We start from the raw sequence: 19,429 nt of genomic DNA, 5'->3' as shown, positions 1-19,429 counted from the left end.
GGTACTTGAAAGTAAGTTATTTTTATTAAGAATGTCAAACCAAGAAAGATGATGCAAAATATGTAGTCATTGATGAAAAGGATGACTAAATCATGTTTAGGGATGACTTTTGATAGAAAGGTTAGCTAGAGAGGCCTAGGTACAAGATTTGGTTACCCTAAGATTAGAAAGGGTTTGGTTGGGCTTGTCCTAGATAGGCTCAAATTTGAAGGCTTTAATTTAGTCTTGCTTGAATTTTCTCCCCCGATCCTTTATTTTATACCTTTGACTTGGCTTAGCTAAAAGAGGTTAGGTTAGGTTGTCCAACCCATTTCTTCTCATTTTCTCTTTTTCTTTCCACTTGATTGAGGGTTTAACTAGTTCACTAGATGTTGGATGGCTTGATAAGATATTGAATTAGTTGACCGACTATTGAATTTTTTTTATAGAATGGTTATTAATAGATGATTGACCCGCGCTACGCTGTGGATCGAGTCAAATTTTTCTTAAACGTTAAAAATATATTTAAATATTGTTAATATATTTTTTCTTAACGAAAAAAAAATTAAATCGTTTAAGGGTTTACCCGATATGACTCAATTGACTTTACTAGTCCAAAAACAACTCATACAATCTGTAAAAACAAATTTTGACTAAACAAAATTTCAAGATGATATCTTTTTTTAATATTAAAATAACAGCATATTGGATTGACACTAGACAACCCGGGTTAACGTGTCAAATTCATGACTTATGTTATATGACTATAATAACCCTATATAAAGCAAATCAAAATAAATTATTTAGCTTAGTTCTCAATCAACCCAGTATTGAAGGATGAAATTAAAAATTAATTAATTAAAAATGATCTAAAAAAACAACTTGGGTTAACATGTCAAACTTGCAACCCGGGTCATAAAACCGAGATAACCCCATGAAAAGCAAATGGAAACATATTATAAATTTCAATCCCTAACCAACCCAATATTGAAGGATGAGATTAAAAAAATAAACCAATTAAAAAATAACATAAAAACAACATGAGTCAATCCACTAAACTAGACCCGAGTTATTAGATTGAGATAACTTTATAGAAAAAATAAAACAATTATCATGATTCAAACCAATTTAACATGTCAAATCTGCGACTTTGGTCCTGAGACTGAGATAATCCTATAGAAAAAAAGTTAGAATAAATTATAAAGATTGATTCTCAATCGTCCTTGTCGGACCTAATGTTGAACAATGAAAATTGTAAAAATCTTAATTAAAAAAATAACATATAAAATAAGTTAAGTTAACCCGAGTTAACCATTAAGCACAATTACCGAGTTATGAAACTATGATAACCCAATAAAAAATAAACTAAAAGAAATCGTGAAGCCTAATTCTCAATTACACACTATTAATTGATGAAATTGAGGAAAAAAAGTCAATTAAATAGAGAAGGAGAGAATGAGTTAATTAGGTTAAAAATATATTATGAAGCTCAGTTTTCAGCTGACCCAATGTTAAATGATAATAAGATCAATATAACCTCTTAAAAAGAAAATTAAAAAATGACCTGATTTAACTAGGGTTAAAATGCTAAAACCCGTGATCTTGATCTTAAGGTCAAGATATTTTCATAAAAAAACAAATCAAAATAGATTATGAAACTCAATTTTAAACCGACTCAATGTTGAGTGATAAAATTAAAAAAAAAATTAAATAAAAAATACAAAAAACAACCGAGTTAACTCGGGCTAATCCATTAAACATTATTCTCGTGTCATGAGATTATGATAATCTAATGAAAAGTACACAAAATAAATAAAAAATTTTAATTGTCAATCAAATTAATATTAAACGATGAAATGAGAAGAAAAAAATTAATAATAAAAAAATGAGTCAACTGGATTAACCCGTCAAACCAAGTTAAGTCGTTAAATTTGAGATTTGTGTCATGAGATTGTGATAAATAAATAGATAAAAATTTAATATTTAACAGTTAAATTAAACAAAAAAATTAATAATAATAAAAAAAAGCAAAGCAAAGAGAACATATAAAAGCATGCCTTTCACGGTGTGGATTTACACAGTGAAAGGCTGATGTAATCAGTGAATAAAAGGAATCTACGCTTGATCATTCTTCACTGCCTTGGGAGAGTACCGAATAAGATGAAGGTAACGACAACGTTTTTGACCCAACCCGGTCAATTAATGATTTAACGGCCGTTTATGCATGATTAGAGGTGGAATTAGCAATAGGCAGGCAAGTGTGAAACTTCATCCTAAGCCCATATGTTTTTTATTTTTGTCCGGAAGCCCATGTCTTTGTTTGCTAATAATAATGTCTGAGAAACAAATTATTTCCTTCATTGATTTAATAACGATGTCAATCAGCCTCTCTATGCATGCGAGTTTAGCTATATTTAACGAGCGAATAATTTACTAATTATATGTCAATTTACCTATTTGAATTAGTATTATATGATATGAAAGTGAAGATTTCATACAGAGAGCCTTAGTTCATTATAAATGTTTCTTTGTTTTTGTATTTCAAAAACATTTTTTTAAAAAATAAATTTTATTTTATTTTATCTCATCTATTGTAACCATACAAGATACAAAGAAAGTTATTTTTATTTTGAACATTACTAAATACAATTTCATCTTTATTTCCTTTTATATCTTGTCTTTCCTATCTCAATTGTTTATGTTTTTCTGTTCCAAAATAGTAATTAAATGCTACCTTCAAATCTTGGCAATAATTTATATGTTATCGTATTTAGAGTGTTTAAAAGTATGATAGTGGTTGTTTTTCAATATATTTTTTTCTCAGAAATATTTTAAAATAATATTATTTTTATTTTTAAAAAAATTGATATCAACACACAAGAAAAATTTAAAAATATAAGAAAATTTAACTTTTATGAAATACAATGAAGAAATAACTTGCTAGTAACATGATTGGGAGTGTGGTTGCGGTTGCTTTTGAAAGTGTTTTTTACTCAGAATTACATCAAAATAATATTTTTTTATTTTAAAAAAATATTTTTAATTTCAACACATCAAAATAAATTGAAAAAATCAAAAAATATTAATTTTTAAAAAATATTTTTTTAAAAAAATACTTCACAAAGAACAAATAGAATCTAAAGATTCTAAACCACAACACCGTAACCAATAACCATGGAGGCCATGGCAAGTGACAACACTTTCGACGGGTCCACGCTATAAAGATAAAAATACAAGAGAAGCAACTGCGAGCATGCTTGGTGGAATGAGAACTGCACATCGTGTACCCAACGAATTCAATAAATGTCGAGAGATGGGGCATGCCTCTGGTGGCTTAGTATATGGACCGTCAGGTGCGGATCTTCCTTGATCTTTTTTTTTTTCTTTTTTTTTTTGGCTTCAATTAATTTAATAAACTTCGAAAGATGGGCCATGTCTCTGGAGGCTTTTACTACAGGATCTTCCTTTCAGATTTCTTGATTGATATTTTTTTGGCTTCAACTTAAAGATTTTTTTTTACAGTAATAGTTTAATTTTAAAATTTGTTAATTCAGTTTTTTATTTCAAATTAAATTAAATTATGTAGAAACTAATCTAAAATGAATTATTTAATTTAATGAGTTTAAAAATAACTTAAATGGTCAGTAAAAATATAACATAACTTTTAAAAAAAAAATTAAGACAATAATTTTTTTTATATTGAGATGATACCAGATTGGATTGATCTTAGTCACCTTGCAACTTGGATTATGGATTTGAATAGGTTTAATAACTTTGTTGTTTTTGTAAATTATTTTTGTTTGATTTTATGATAATATTAAATGCTTTCAAAAATGAGTATCAATCCTAAAAAAAATATTGATTTGAGATCGTGGTAACCTTATTGAAAGTAAAAAAAAAAAAAGTAAATCATAAATTTCATTTTTCAACCAATTCAATATTGAATAATAATGAAATAAAAAAATAATTAGAAAAATTAAAGAACCAGAAACTAAAAAAAACATATCAGGTTTGATGAGTAAACTTACTAAACTCGTGAATTGGGTAACTCGGGTCAGCACAACAAATCTACAAACCAGATAATGGACTCCATTGGGATTAATAACTTTTTTTTTTCTAAACTATTTTTTAGTTAACTATATGATAAAAAAATAGACGATCGCATAATTGAGCGTCAAACCAATACTAAGATTTGTTTTTAAGATTATGATAATCTCATAGAAAGCAAAACGAAATAAATTATAAAACTTGATTTTCAATCATTCTAATATCAAAGGATGAAATCGAAAAAAAATGAATTTATATATAAAAAAAAAAGGTTAAAAATTTGTCATACCCATCAACAAGTTCATGAACTTTCTAAAATTTAATAACATGTTTTTTTTCCTCAAAACTATATTTTTTTTATCTATATGATAAAAATAAAAATAGACAGTCACACAATCAAGTTCAATTAAAAAAATAAATACCTCGCTACACCCGCAAACTGGAGCAACTAGGGTTATTTTGCCAAACTTGCAAGCTGGGTCATTGACTCTACAAGGTTTATTAACTTAGTTTTTTTGAAAAAACAATTAACTAATTCTTTTTTTAAAAAATAGACCATGTTGTGATGTTGAGATATTTTTTTGATATCAACCTGATGCTGAGGTATTTTTTTGATACTACAATACTATATAAAAAGCAAATTAAATTAAGTTATTGATTCTAAACCCCGTAAACATATCATAAAATGACTAAATTAGAAGAAAAAAATCAATAAAAAAGGGGTCAAAATACAAAAAAAAAAAAAAAAAAAATATTATAAACTAATATTGTAATCTACAATATATTAGTAGGTGTGAAAAAACAATGTTTTCTCCACAAGCTGCAATAATATTGAAAGTTATAAACACGTTCACATATCATATGTATTCGAGAAATTGTAGCATTTTAACTAGAGGAGAAAAAGAACAAAAGAAAGAATCGTTATGTTTGGTGTTTCATTTTAAAAAAAACTTTAGTTATTTTATAATATTTAGCTCGGAGAAAAGTCATAAATATGTTTAGATAAAAAAATATATTGTTTAAATAAAAAATATATTTTTTTAACTTACTGTATTCTAATTCATTCTATATTCGATTTTAAAAAACGATACTTTAAATCATTTTCATTAAACATGTAATTTAAGTTAATTTAATTTGTTTTTCTCATAAACAACCCCCTCCCCCTTCTACCCTCGATATTTTTATTTATTTATTTCAAGCTATCTCATGTTTCTAATAACTTAAGTTGTTGAGTAAGATTTCAATGTACAATTTATATTATTTTCTAACACACCCTCACAAGTAAAAGTTTTTTGGGTTTGAAACTTATACGGACTCACACCAACTTATGCTTTATTTTTATCAGATAAATAAGGATGATGAGATTCAAACTTGTTACTGCTTAATCATCAAGACACTAATTTCATATAAAAGAAACTATCTCAACACAATATATTAAACTATTAGGTAAAATCTTAAAATATGATTTAAATTTGGGCTCACTAACATAATATTAGTATGGATGACATTTTACCTAACTATCTGGCTACATCTATGAAATACATACTCGTAAATTGACTAAACAAAGAAAAGAAGCTTGTTCAAATAATAATGGATTGACCTGCAACAATTTAATAATTTTATTACCAGTCAATCTTAATATTAACATATATTATTTAGTGAAGAGAGTTTCATTTATGTTTTTTTTTTTACATTGAAATTACCAAAAAAATCAAATCTAAATTCAAGAAAAGTTTCGATTCCAGGTTGGTTTTGAGTTTTTATGTGATTTTCTTAAGGCTAATTATAAGTTTGTTAAGATATTTTAGACTCTCTTTCTATGTGTTTTGTATAAAAAATAAGTTGAAAAAAAGGTATAAACACCTTTCTTTTAGTCACTACAATGGTTAAAATTTAGGAAAAATCAAACAATATATCATATGGATTTTGTTTTTCAAAAAACAATACGTCATTCACCCAAATTTCATTTCTTTTAAAAATAGAGCTTGCATGCAGATCTTTTCTAAATGGGTTAGGTGCTGGCCTGGCTTGCTATACTTGATGATATCTAATCTTGTTCTTTTCTTTTTTATGTTTTGTTTTTCTTGTATTTTTTTTAAAAGCATTTTTTATATTTAAATTAATATTATTTCTCTTTAATTTCTTATTTTTTTGTATTTAGCTTTCTTTTAAAAAACATTGTGGCTGTTTTTTTAATCATTTTATATCTATTTATTTTTAAAAAGATTATTCTAATTCATTTATATTTTTTTTTGTGTTTTATATAATTTAAACTTATTTAAAAAATATTTAATTTTGAATAATATTTCTAATAAGTTCCTTTCAGGATATTTTTTCCTTTGATTTTATTCAATTAACTTTATGTGTGTATTAATTTCTACTATTATTTGATAAAATAAAAAAAATTATTTCAATAAGCAAAATCATTGAATATAATCATGTAAATAACTCATTTTATAAGATTAAATATATCCGCCTCTTGATTTTTTAAAAATATATATTTAATTATCATTAATATTTTTTTTCTTTTATTGACACTTATGATTCTTTATTTGTTTAATTCGATGTGTCCATAATTTTGATTTACTCTTAATATTTTTATGTAAAAAAAATATTTCAAAAAAATCTCCATATAGGTGTTATTTTTTTGTTGATTGCTTTTTTGTTTATACAGGTGTTATTATATTTTTTTCATCTTCTAACTTTTTAAAATGAGGGCCTTGATGAAAAAACTGACGTAAGAATTGAAAGAAACCTTCTAACTACCAATTAATCAAATGCATTAAAGTCTAGCTAATAGAGCAGCTTGATTTACTACTACTGCTTTCGCATCTTGAATTTCTACTAACAGGAAAAGGAGGAGGGAATCGAGTCAACCACAAACTTTTTGATGTTATCTTCTAGCTATAACACCAACTTTTTGGCAGAACACTCGACAAGAAGAGGCTATTTATCGAGGCAAATCAAGAAAGAAGCCAAGCAGCATGGCATTTTGCTTCTCAGAGTCCACTACATCTTCTAGTCTCTGAGTTTCCTCTTCCCCCTTCTCGCTCTCCCACAACCAAGATAGCATATTCTCTTGTTTGGTCTCATCTCCTATCTCAAGGTGTCCTCCAATCACATCATCCCAGCTCCAATCAACGCCACAATCGTCAAAACCTGACGTGCTTATTGAAGAAAACGAGTGCCAGTCACCACTCTCACCATTCGAGCTCAAATCACCAATGGACTCAAAAATGTTTACTGTTTTGTCAGGACTCGAAACCCCACTCTGCCTCTCCCCACTGTGAACCAAGAGACCATTTTGTCCCTCGTCATTTAAACTCGAATCACCATCTGGATCCAGCAACTCCTTGTCCATCACCTCATTAAAACTCAGCATCTCATTTTCGATGCCTTCACAGAAGTGTCCGAAGCTATCATTTTCTTTCTCACCTCCACTAGGGTGCAAAATTGAATTCGGTCTTCTTCTCTCTTCACTAGGGCACATGACCAGGTTTGCTTTCTCCCCACTTGAACCCAACATTACTCTTCCAGTTTCTGGACAGGGAGGTGTCATGACAAGGTCCATTAGCTCCTTGTCCTCTGCACATGGATCCCAAATCAGCGAATCATTGATTGTACTTGACAAGGTATTTTTCTCTGTTTCTGGTGCCTGTGGCAATTGGATGCCTTCAATATTTGAATTAGAGAAATCACTCGTATTATTTTCCTTTCGTGGCCTCTTTGGTGGCACCCTGGTGGCATCTTTTTGAGGGTGGCTAATTTTTTTTTTTCTTTATTGCAGATCTACCTGCTCCACCTCCTTTTCTTTTGGCTAACATGCCCTCCTTGGCTGTTTCGATGATCAATGGTAGTCTTTCATTTACAGGTCTTCTAAAGCTGTAAATTCTTCTGCTCAAATGAGAGTTCCAGTAGTTCTTTATCTCGTTGTCTGTTCTTCCTGGTAAGTGACTGGCTATCAAAGACCACCTGAGCCATCGAAAAACAATGAACTTTTAATGCATGCCATGCCAAAAATAAAGTAGAATTGAATTGATAAAAAATTATGCATGGCCAAAAGTGACGACTCATCCTTACTTTTGCATCTTTATGGTGGGAATGAAATGAATGCAACGTTATCAAAGTATCGAACTGTGTGATAAGGGAACATCCAAAAGTTATAGCTGGGAACTCAAATCCATAGTGTAACCAGAGAAGATAAGAAACGTCCCTAGCTAGTTACGCTGGCCATCTCCTCCTAATAAACCTAAAAGCAAGTCATCTCCATGACTCGATTGACCGGTATCTCTCTCCATATGAACCAGTTAGCAGATCTATATATACATCAATTTCTCGAAATATACCTAAAACATAGTGATTTTTTCACATCACGCCCTAGCTGGAAGGTTCCTAACCAAGTAAAGACAGCTATGAGACCATGACCCGTAAAGAACAATATCGGCTAGTCAGTAAGCGCAGAACAAGTTAAACCAGAAGAGATTTGAAGTTTAATTAATTAAACAGCCATAACAAGCCCTCCCCACAAAGCTAGTTAAAGTCGCCGACTCATTACTTTCTTTCCTTTGGGGTATTGGGAGCCGAGAGGTCATTTATTATCCATCCAGACCACCCCCGAGCCCTTTTTCATTACCAACGAGAAAACTGAGATTTCCGTACACTTCTAGGGACAAGATTAACAACGAACATGTGATTGGATGGGGCAGATGAGGTTAATTAAATCACCCCTTTGAATCCGAACTAAACACCAGTAAACCAGTAACTAATTTAGTAGCCTACAGTGTAGTCTCCGATCCGTTGTTCTCTCGTAATTAAGCTTCACTCCTTCATTCGTTTCGGTTTTAACTTGAACATCCTTAAAAGATTAATATAAAGGTGTTTCTTTAAGATCGATCTTGAAAAAATAAAATATTTTAATTAACACAGAGAAAGGTTTTAGAAAACCTCCTACCGTCGAAAGAAATATAATTTTTAAGATAGCACCAAGTTATATCCCACCCAGTCGTTCATGTTGGCGAATTTTGATCTTGAATTTTTTTAACCAATGGATATAAAGCTATGGTCATTACTGGAACACTTAAAGAACTATGAAACAGTAATTAAACATATATATAAAAAAATCTTAAATCCTTGGGTAAAATAAACATCGTGGAAAACATATTTCACAGAGTCGAAAACTTCCAAAAAAAAATTTCGTAGAAAGGCTGTGGTGATTCGAGTTCCCTAATTAGGGATCTAGAACATGGTTTTTCTAGTTCGCTACATCAAGGCCAGCGCAGCCATTTCTCTGTGGCCGGGCAGGACAGACAAAGAATATATGACTTTTTCTCGAAGAAGTTTTTTCCTTTTGTTTTTAGCCGAACAATTTTGGAGTTACTCCCACTTCACATGCAATCACATAATCGTGATTGTTCAAAAAATGATGTTGTCTTAGCGGTCGCCATTCCAGTTCTTTACCACTTAATTTACTCAACCAATATTATGAAGGAATAATTCAAAAATGTCAGGAGAGGAGGGACTGAAAAGAAAGGAAAACAGGGAGGGGTAGGAGTGACCAACCAACGGATGAAAATGCTGCTCCGATGCACTTACCTATTGCCAAGAGAAGCATGTAAATTTATGATGATCTCTTCCTCCTCAGCAGATATGTTTCCCCTCTTCAAGTCAGCTGCCAAGTAGTTAATCCATCTCAATCTGCAACTCTTTCCACACCTAAGCAACCCTTCAAAATGCAAAATGCAAAAAATAAAAAAATCAATAACATGCTCTATGAGCAACCCGTAATGAGTGTCTTTAAAAAAGACAGAAAGAAAGAAACAAGTACCTGCATTCTTGGGCAATGATCGCCAAGACCCTTCTCCGTTAGCTTGAATATACTTAGTCAATTTCTCGTCCTCTTCTGCAGTCCATCTCCCTTTCCTCAAGCCCACCTTTTCACAACAAGGTGCCCTTCCCATTTGTCTCCAGTGAGAAACCGACGCTGCTACTTGCCAGACAGTAAAGTACTTTTGAACAAGCCGGAAAAAAAAAAAGTAAAACTTTGGATTATAGCCTGGAGAGAAAAGTGTGACCGTGTGGATTGTCTACTTGAGTGTGAAATGTAAAATTTATAGCGGCCCTTTCTAGAAGTGGGACAGCGTGCGTGGGGCTACTGATGAACATAGATCTGTGGTATTTATTTGTGCCACGAGACAAAAAACAACAGCACAGTCGTGGCATCTCCACCGTCTAGAGCCTCGTGACGAGGCATGCATCTCCACGTTGATGCCCCGCGTTGCATCCGTAGAACCGCCAATAGCTTGTCCACCGTGACCCTCGAAAAGTCCAACAATACCCTGTTTTAATTTGTTAGACAGTGTTTGTCTAAGAAGTTACGTTAAAATACAGATACAGCGACGTTTGGTTACAAAACAAAAAAATGTAGGTTACTGTTCATGAATCTCATGATATTTTGTGTTTGAAATGCATGGAAAAAGAAAGTAGGTAGGAGTTGCTTCTTGCGGGTATATCATGCTGCATTGTTCAATTAAAAATGCATCATGTCTTTATTGTTGCACTGTTCATATTAGTAAGATATTTTTTTTAAAAAAACTAGTGTAGTTAATTGATTTCACTCGTGCTGTTAACATGAACATGAACACTAATTTTTTTTTTAAAAAAAAAATTAATTTAAGATGAATTAAATTTATTCATACTATAATCTTAATTTTATTTCTAATAATATTTTATCTAATTTTATTGCACGCTCAAAAAATCATGGAAATTATAGTTCTTGTCGGATGAATTTTGTATATAATGGAATTGTAGATAATTTAATGGAACAATAAATTTTTTTTATATAAAGTATGATTTATTTCATAATGTAATAGCAATAGTTAAATTTATAATATTTAAATTAAAAACCATAAATATTAATATGTATTTTTTAAAATTATTTTATAACCTCAATTTTAAAAGCATTCTTAATCAAACACAATAAATTATTTTTTATTTAATCTCAATTTCAACTACAGTTTTAACCAAACATATATTTTTTCAAATCAACCTTAATTAAAATGACTTTTTATAAAATAATTTTTTTTAAATTATAATCACAATAGCTATCGCAATATAAAATACACCTACTGTTCTCGATTGCATTCTAGACTAAAACGACTTGTTTTGATATTTTTCAGAGGATTTTCACCTGAAAACAATTTTTTTTACTGGAGCAGGGGAGGGGGTCTCCAATGATTAAATTAGTAAATATTGAAAGGGTCAAATGTATGTCAAGAGAAAATATGTGGAACAAGAGAGTGAGTATGTGTTGGACATGTGAGTAATGTCAGTCAAGCATGCTTGGGCATGTCGAAGCATGTCCGATGGCGGAGAGAGAAAAATAATAAGGAATATCTGCTTTTAAAAAAAATTGAGTTATTGTTTTGGATGCCATATTTGTTATTAGTCGATGGTAGTGCCTGAGAGTGAGTCATTGGGGGCAAGAAAGTTTGTGCAGGGCAAGGCTTAGGATATACATTGCTGGAGAGGGGGGATAGCAGGTGCACTTAGGGCTGCTTTCAGGCAATTTTTTAAAAATGTATCATTATTTGCCCCTAAAGTCTTGTAAACAAACATGTTTGAAAGATTTTGATAGAAAAAATTGAGGAAAAAGATATTTATTGTATAAAAAATTACCATTATGGTTATGCTTGTAAGAGAATGTTACTGGGGCTATCCCTATGCCTGCCAGAGAAACAAATGCTCTCCTTTTATGGTTTTTGTTAAAGTGTTTGTATGAGAATTTTTTTTATGTAGTCTTTAGATGTATTCCTATCCCCTTCATAATTTTTTTTATTTATTAATATAGGTGTTTAACCGGCTGGGATATACCTCGATTAATTTTACGAACCATAAAGTTAATGATCATATATCATAAGATTTGTGAGACTTGAATCAATAATTTCTAAAAAACAAACTCAGAATCTATCTAATTAAGCTATATCCTTTTATAATATTTATTTGTGACTAACTAGACATTCCTATATAATATTGTTTTTATTGTTTGCTCCAAACAATTTAGTTTTTGTTCTTTAGCCTGCACAATATCGGGCTCCATTCTCTTCTTATACAAAATTGATAATAACTAACAATTACTGGTCATCATATCTTGTCTGTATAATAATCTATTGGAAAACAAAACGATAGTTTTGATTATTTATTTAATGATTGAAAAATATAGTAAATAATCATAATTAAAAATAAAAAGGAAATTCATTATTAATTACTCGTTAGATTAATACACAAAAGGACATATGTATAAGTAACATAACTTATTACTTAAATTTTATTATAAAAAACACTTAGAATTATATATTTATCTCATATAAATGCAAGACTCACTATAAAAATATTAATAGATATTACTTTAATGAGAAATAGAATAAAAATGTTTTATTCTTGCTTCTTCTTTTTGTTTCTCTTATCTTTTCGTTCCATAATGGTTAGTCCAATAGTTAACAGGCCAAGGCTTGAAGCCATTATGGATCTGGGCACCACTTCCGTGACGCATTTCTTAACTAGAATTGCGACGTCGTTTATAATTAAACCTTCAATCAGCTCTCACCAAGCGTTTGTTTGTACTTGCTGTTGCTGCACCATGACCAAAGGAACAGAACGAAAAGCAAAATAATTACGTGGCAGAACATGATTGATCGGAATAACTAGAGTCCCCTCTCATTGGTTAGTTTGAAGAAAGAACACGTCGCAAAGTCAAGTCATCGTTCTGTTCCAAAAGAACAAAAAATTTCAAGTCATCGCTGCCTTGTGTTTTCGGTTACACTTCCATCCACTCTAGACAGCCTGGGTTTCAGACTCTCCCTGGAAGTTTGGAACACAAACGTTATAGCAAGAGATCTTTCTTTTAACAATTTGAGAGAGAGAGTTTCAGAGACGACTAGTCATTCAGCATTGGAATAAATCATTAACAGGCTTGGCAATTACAAACCCTAGAGCTCATTAGTTTCGGAGAGATCCACCAATTCTATCCTCCTGATATTTTGTAATCTAAACAATGGCGCATCAGCATCGAAGATCAAAGCTCTTATTGTTATTATGCGTGGCTCTATCATACTACGCTATCATCGCCGTTGCAGGGTGCGCCTCTCTCAATCTTTCACTCCTTGACGCTTAAATATTATTTTACAGAGTTAATTTAGCTAATAAATAATGGTGATGCAGGAAGAGCTATTACGAAGTTTTGCAAGTGCCTAAAGGTGCATCAGACGAGCAGATCAAAAGAGCGTATAGAAAGCTAGCTTTGAAGTATCATCCTGATAAGAATCAGGGAAATGAAGAAGCTAATTTGCGTTTTGCCGAGATTAACAATGGTGTATTTCTTCTTCTTGTTTTAATTAATTTGCGAACTAATGTTTTATGCTTTTCGATTAATTGATTGATTTTTGGGTGGGTAAATGAAATACTCAGCGTATGAGGTGTTATCGGATAGTGAGAAGAGGAATATTTACAATAGGTATGGAGAGGAGGGACTTAAGCAGCATATGGCTAGTGGAGGCAGAGGTGGTGGAGGAGGAATGAATTTTCAAGACATTTTTAGCCAGTATGTTCTCGTTTTTTCTTTTTCTTTTTTATTATGCAATTTCTGCTTGTTCATTTCTTCTTCAATGTTTATTCTTAAGTAGTATTCAAATTAGAAAAAGTATGAAGCTTATGCATTTCGTGCAGCTTAAACCAACTCAATAGACATTTTGTTGCATTTTAGTTTTGTTATGGAGTTAGGATCTCTGTTATCCTTAGATTTAATATAAGTGGAGAGTATTAGTACTGAATGTTTTTCTTTGAAGTTAGTGGGTCTGTTATGCATACATAAATTGCATTTCACTTGACCTTTAGTGGATAACATTATTTCTGCTAATGTAATAATTTGGTTGTGTTGAACATTATTTCCCCTTTTAAATCCTAATTTCAAAACCTCATGTTGCTGACCAAATGGTTCTTTAAGATTTTTTGGTGGAGGTTCGATGGAAGAGGAAGAGAAAATCGCGAGGGGTGATGATGTAATTGTAGAATTGGATGCAACACTGGAAGACCTATATATGGGTGGTTCACTGAAGGTGAGGACATTTAAATTCAAATCTGTAACTGACCATTTTTGTTGTCGAAATTGAATTCAGTTGGTGCAGGATGAACACTTCTTTTTTGATTCCTGTAAACCATATGTGATGCAATAGATTGCATTTTCTTTTAGCCTTTCTTATGGGAAGTTGCGTGTAGATGCAATGTTATTTCAATGGGATAAGTCTTAGTTGCGTTGAGTTGAGCTAATAACTATCAAATTACAAATTTAAGCAGCAGTCTTTGAGATAAATTCCATACTCTCTACCCATTCTCAGAACATTGTCAATATGCTATGTAATCAAATGTGGTCAAAGAAAGGATGCTTTACATTACATTATGTGTTACCAAACTTAGGATTTTATGATATTTTTGGTAAAACATAATAAAATGTAGCGGCAGAAGAAAAACACCGGAGTCTTTCTTACATTACAAATCATGCTGCCAAACTTAGTTGTTTTTTTGTTTTTTTAGTGTACGGGGATTTTTAGCATTAGTGGTGATTGATGGATGTTCTGGACCTTTCCTGCAATACACATATGGCTAGTTTAACATGCTGACGTGAGCAGTGTATATTGTTTGCACAGTTTAAGTGCGACAGTCCCGGCTGATGCTAGCACTTCTCTTAATCAATTTGTGACATGGAAATGTTGTTGTACAAACATAGTTAGGAGGAGCCAAAATTAACTTTAAGTTGTGGCAGTTGTATAATCTTGTTGGTGTCCTGTGCTTTTCTCAGAAGCTAGCAGGTAAAATATGATATAATGGGTTAAACATGCATGTGTACATATGTATATGGTACCCAACATTCCATGTTCAATAACATTCGAAGAAAATAGGAATTTATTGAAATAAGATTTTGGTTTGGTTTGCTATTGAGCCTGACTGTTTTTTTACTCATCAGGTCTGGAGGGAAAAAAATGTTATAAAGCCAGCCCCTGGCAAAAGACGCTGTAACTGCAGAAATGAAGTTTACCACAAGCAAATTGGTCCGGGGATGTTTCAGCAGATGACAGAGCAGGTATAATATGGCTTAACAATCCTGTTGTGGAAGTTCCAGTGAATCTTGCTCTCAATTATTTATAAGCAATGTAGTAGTGAGAGTATATTGACCCCTTGTAAGTTCAAATGTCCATCATTGTGCCAACTCCAGTACTATAAGGTTACTCTTTAACTTTATTACATTTTTTTTTTTTCCAGGTCTGTGAGCAATGTCAAAATGTCAAATATGAAAGGGAGGGATATTTTCTCACAGTTGATATTGAGAAAGGCATGCAAGATGGACAAGTAAGTTCTTTGCACCATTATGTTTAAGATTACTTTTGGATGTACTTTTTTGTTTCCTTTGCTCCATCCATATGAAAGTTGTCATTGGCTTCTTCTCTTTCCTTTTGCAAATGCTTTTTGCCTATCACTTATGAAAGCTGTGTATATGGTGATAGTAAAGGGACCTTCACTTGAAAATACTAATGGAAGTCTTAGCTACAAGCTGCATGCAATGAGCCTTTAAAAAAGGTCCTTTGTTTTGGCTTTTCATATTCTGTTTTAGTTAGATTTTAAAAAAGGCTTCCCGTTTGTGTGCTTTCACATCTGCAGTTTTTTAACTTCCTTAAATGCTTTGCCTATTTGGATGACAATGATAAGCAATTAGAAGTATCAACTGTTGTTTGGAATGTGATCAAACATGGAATGGTGGGACCATGTGCCATTCTCCTACTTGCCATATGAAAATGCACTTCACTTGCGAACAATCTGCAGATTTATCTTAGTGCCTGGAACTGTTTATCTACATGTCATATGCTATGCAATTTCAAAATCTATGGAAAATTATACTCTCATGATTTGGTTGGCAAACTACAATTTTCGTTGTTAGATCTGCAATTATGTTCCTTGCCATATTTTTTCTTAATTAATAAAATCTAGTATCAGATGTTTGGATTTGACCCTATGAAATTTATATTATAAATCGTGGAGCCTTTTGGTTTTGCCAAAAATATTTACAGCAGAGATAGCATTTATTATTTGGTATGGTTGTGTGGCATCCTTATTTGTAGTATTGTCTTGCATTTTTAGCATAATGTTACTGTGCATGTCACAGGAGGTGGTTTTCTATGAAGATGGTGAGCCTATAATTGATGGAGAACCTGGAGATTTGAAGGTTAGTTTTTAACTGCACTTGTGATACGGTTTTATTACTACTGCTATTATTGTTTTTACGAGAAAAACAAAAAATAAATAATTTATCATGCTTTTGGCAGTTCCGAATTCGTACAGCATCCCATGACATCTTCAGAAGAGAAGGCAATGACTTGCATACAACTGTCACCATAACACTGGTAAATTTTCCGCCCCTTTTCTCATTTGCTTTAAAGGTTATGAGACACAATTTCTGCTTTTAATGTGGATTTGATTTTTTTTAACCTTTATTTTTCACCAGGTTCAAGCGCTTGTTGGTTTTGAGAAGAACATTGAGCATCTTGATGAGCATTTGGTGGACATTAGCTCGAAGGTAAGTTTCACTTATTCTCTAGGGCTTTTTTCAGTGTTTATTTATTTGATTCCGTACGCGAGAAGGTTATGAAGCGACAATGACATGTAAATTGTGTTCAGGGAATCACCAAACCCAAAGAAGTAAGAAGGTTCAAGGGGGAGGGAATGCCTTTGCATTTCAGCACAAAGAACGGTGATCTTTATGTCACTTTTGAAGTTCTTTTCCCCACATCACTAACTGAAGACCAGAAGAAAAAGATCAAGGAAGTTCTTGGCTAGGGTGTTGAAATTAATTTCTTTCACGTCCTGAATTCTTCAAATAGTAACATGGCATTATATAGAAAATCTGAAAGCTTGCCAGGGATTTTGTTTCCCTTGTTGCGGAGTAACATACAAATTAGTAAGATTTTGCCCGTCTAAGCTAAACCCCCCCTGCTTCTTAATGAATTGTCAATGATGAAGTGCAATAGAAGCTAAAATTAAAGAGGAATTAATTGCTGTAGGTGTTCATGTGTTCCACTTTTATTGGAAATGACTGCTTCATTTGCCTGATTTTGCTAATTGCGAGTGATTTACGATTTTACACAATTTATTCTGCACTGCTAAGAATAGCGTTGTGCTATCAATGGAGTCCTTGGTCCGTGTTATGTCCCATGCTTCAAGGCCATCCTGAAGTTGGTCTTGAGGAATGTATCAGAGCTACAACTTGTCTCCTGTTTGGTTAATGATTTGTTACTGAGGTTCAACAGAGACTCTTGAAAAAGGAAAATTTGCTGGAGGCATATTTTGTTGACAGTACTCAACTATTATTGCAAATCAAATGATAAATTCTACCCCTTTTAAATATAACTAGACAAAACGCAGATTTAGCACAAATAAGAACCGCTAGAATAATTGGAAAAACCATGTAATTCATTAGATATCATTAGACATAATTTTTTTTGTTAACTTTATTTTATGGTTCTGATAAGCTATTAATTAGAAAATAATTATTCTGTAAAAAAAGGAATGCATTATTAAGTTGAAGAAGTTTTAATTAAAGATATATCTTTTATGTTATTTCAAATCATTTTTTTTTAGATTTATTCTAATTGCCTTTTGTTTTTATTGAATAAACAACATAGCTCAAAAAATAAAAATATATTAATAAGAAAATGAGAATGAAACTGGAACATCATTTTGTTTCAATAGAATTAAAGTGTTAATCTTATAAAAATAAAATAAAATTTATTGCTATGTAATTAGATATAAAAAAAATTAAAAATATTCCCACAGCACGAGATTAAATATCTTAACTTCTTTTATTTTTTAGTTAGCATTAACAATTTTTAAAAACTTATTTATGCATATAATGCTAAAAGGATTTTAATTTGATCATTATCCTTTTTATTTTTTATCTAAACTCTTTTATAAAAGTTTTGTTTTTAATCTCAGCCTTCATTCATCCTTCATGTTTGGAAAAAATAAAATTCAATTCATTTTGTTTTTTATATCACCCTCATTACCTCTTATTTCTTCAAAGTTTTTTTTTTTTTTTTTTTAAAAGGTGGATGAGTGTTGTTGGAAAATTAGTTTTAACATTACATTTCTTCTCTTTAGAATTGTAAATTGAAAGGGTTGATCTCTGATTTATCTTTATAGATTTTCAAAGACTGAATTTCATTCGAAATTAAATTTGAGTTTCATTCGAAATTACAAACATGAGTTTTTATTAAAATCTTTGAATTGAATTTAATTCAAAATGTTCCAAACATGTTAACTCTTACCCCTATCTTGACTAACCTTTCCATGTTACATATTTGTGCTTTGACCCAAGAAAATTGAAGAGAGAGAGAGAGGAAATTAAAAATGTTTGGGTCTCGTTTATTTTATGAAAAATAATTCTTTTCAAATTTTTAAGTATTTATTTACCATTAGAAAAATTGATCAATGTAAAATATTTTTTTGTCAAAGAAAAATTTGGTTTGGTTTTCAAGAAAAATATTTTTCTTTTAATTTGAATGAAAAACACTTTTTAGAAGTTGTGAAAAAATTAAAAATATCTTGTTATTTATTGATTATATTAAATTTGGGTTTCAATCTTTTTATCGCTATATATTTTGTTTTGATTTTTTTTTTCAATTTTATCCCTTAAAATTTGATTTAATTTGATTTTTATATCACTTTTTGTTTTTTTTTACTGTTATTTTATTTTCTCTTATCATTTTCTTAATTGAAAATTTTTATCTATTATAGTTGGTCCTTATTCTTTTGATTGTTATTTATTTTTATTTGAAATAATTTATGAAATTATAGTTTTTTTTTTTTAATTTCATCATCTTTCAATTTTTTTATTTGTAAAATTTATTCTTTGTTATTTTAATTATTATTTATTGTATTTAAAATAATTTATAAAATTAATTTTTTTAATTTCATCCTTAGTTTATATTTTATGGTATAGTCAAACATTAATTTTTTTTTTCCTAACTCAACCATTTCTTAAATAATAAAAAAAAAAAAAAAAAAGCAACTTTACAGCAAATGCGGGCCCAAGAGTTGGTTTATGTCAGGAGTTGATTCGTGTATTTCCTAAGCCTTGATTCTTTCAAATAATGTTATTATGAACAAAAAATTTAATCGAGTATAAAATAATCTTTGAATTTTAGACGTTGAAATATGAATTAAAATGAATTTAAGGCTCGAAATGGATTTATGGAAGCGTAGATGACTTTTTTTCTGTGCCCAAAGAAAGAAAACAACAGGGAGCAAGCATTTTTCCGAATCAAATCGTTGCCAGAATGAGCAAGGAATGGGTAATAACCAA

General features: G+C 30.8%; 2 protein-coding genes across 2 annotated transcripts; one reads left to right on the top strand and one right to left on the bottom strand.

Moving 5' to 3' along the window:
• Positions 1–6,770: 6,770 nt before the first annotated feature.
• LOC118041041 (uncharacterized) lies at positions 6,771–10,101 on the bottom strand. The gene is given in 4 exon segments (XM_035048136.2): positions 6,771–7,801; positions 7,803–7,998; positions 9,619–9,748; positions 9,851–10,101. Coding segments are annotated over 4 exon segments (1,284 nt in total). The 5' UTR covers positions 9,984–10,101; the 3' UTR covers positions 6,771–6,976.
• Positions 10,102–12,814: 2,713 nt separating this feature from the next.
• On the top strand, positions 12,815–17,187 carry LOC118041042 (dnaJ protein ERDJ3B). The gene is made up of 10 exons (XM_035048137.2): positions 12,815–13,158; positions 13,243–13,391; positions 13,489–13,621; positions 14,024–14,135; positions 15,041–15,157; positions 15,337–15,423; positions 16,235–16,294; positions 16,395–16,472; positions 16,574–16,645; positions 16,747–17,187. The coding sequence occupies exons 1-10, from the start codon at positions 13,076–13,078 to the stop codon at positions 16,903–16,905; spliced, it is 1,050 nt and encodes a 349-aa protein (XP_034904028.1). The 5' UTR covers positions 12,815–13,075; the 3' UTR covers positions 16,906–17,187.
• Positions 17,188–19,429: the final 2,242 nt, after the last annotated feature.

The sequence above is a fragment of the Populus alba genome, chromosome 14 (assembly GCF_005239225.2).
Source record: "Populus alba chromosome 14, ASM523922v2, whole genome shotgun sequence".
NCBI classification, from domain to species: Eukaryota; Viridiplantae; Streptophyta; class Magnoliopsida; order Malpighiales; family Salicaceae; genus Populus; species Populus alba.
Note: the sequence above shows the minus strand (reverse complement) of the source record. Positions and strands in the feature narration are given on the sequence as shown.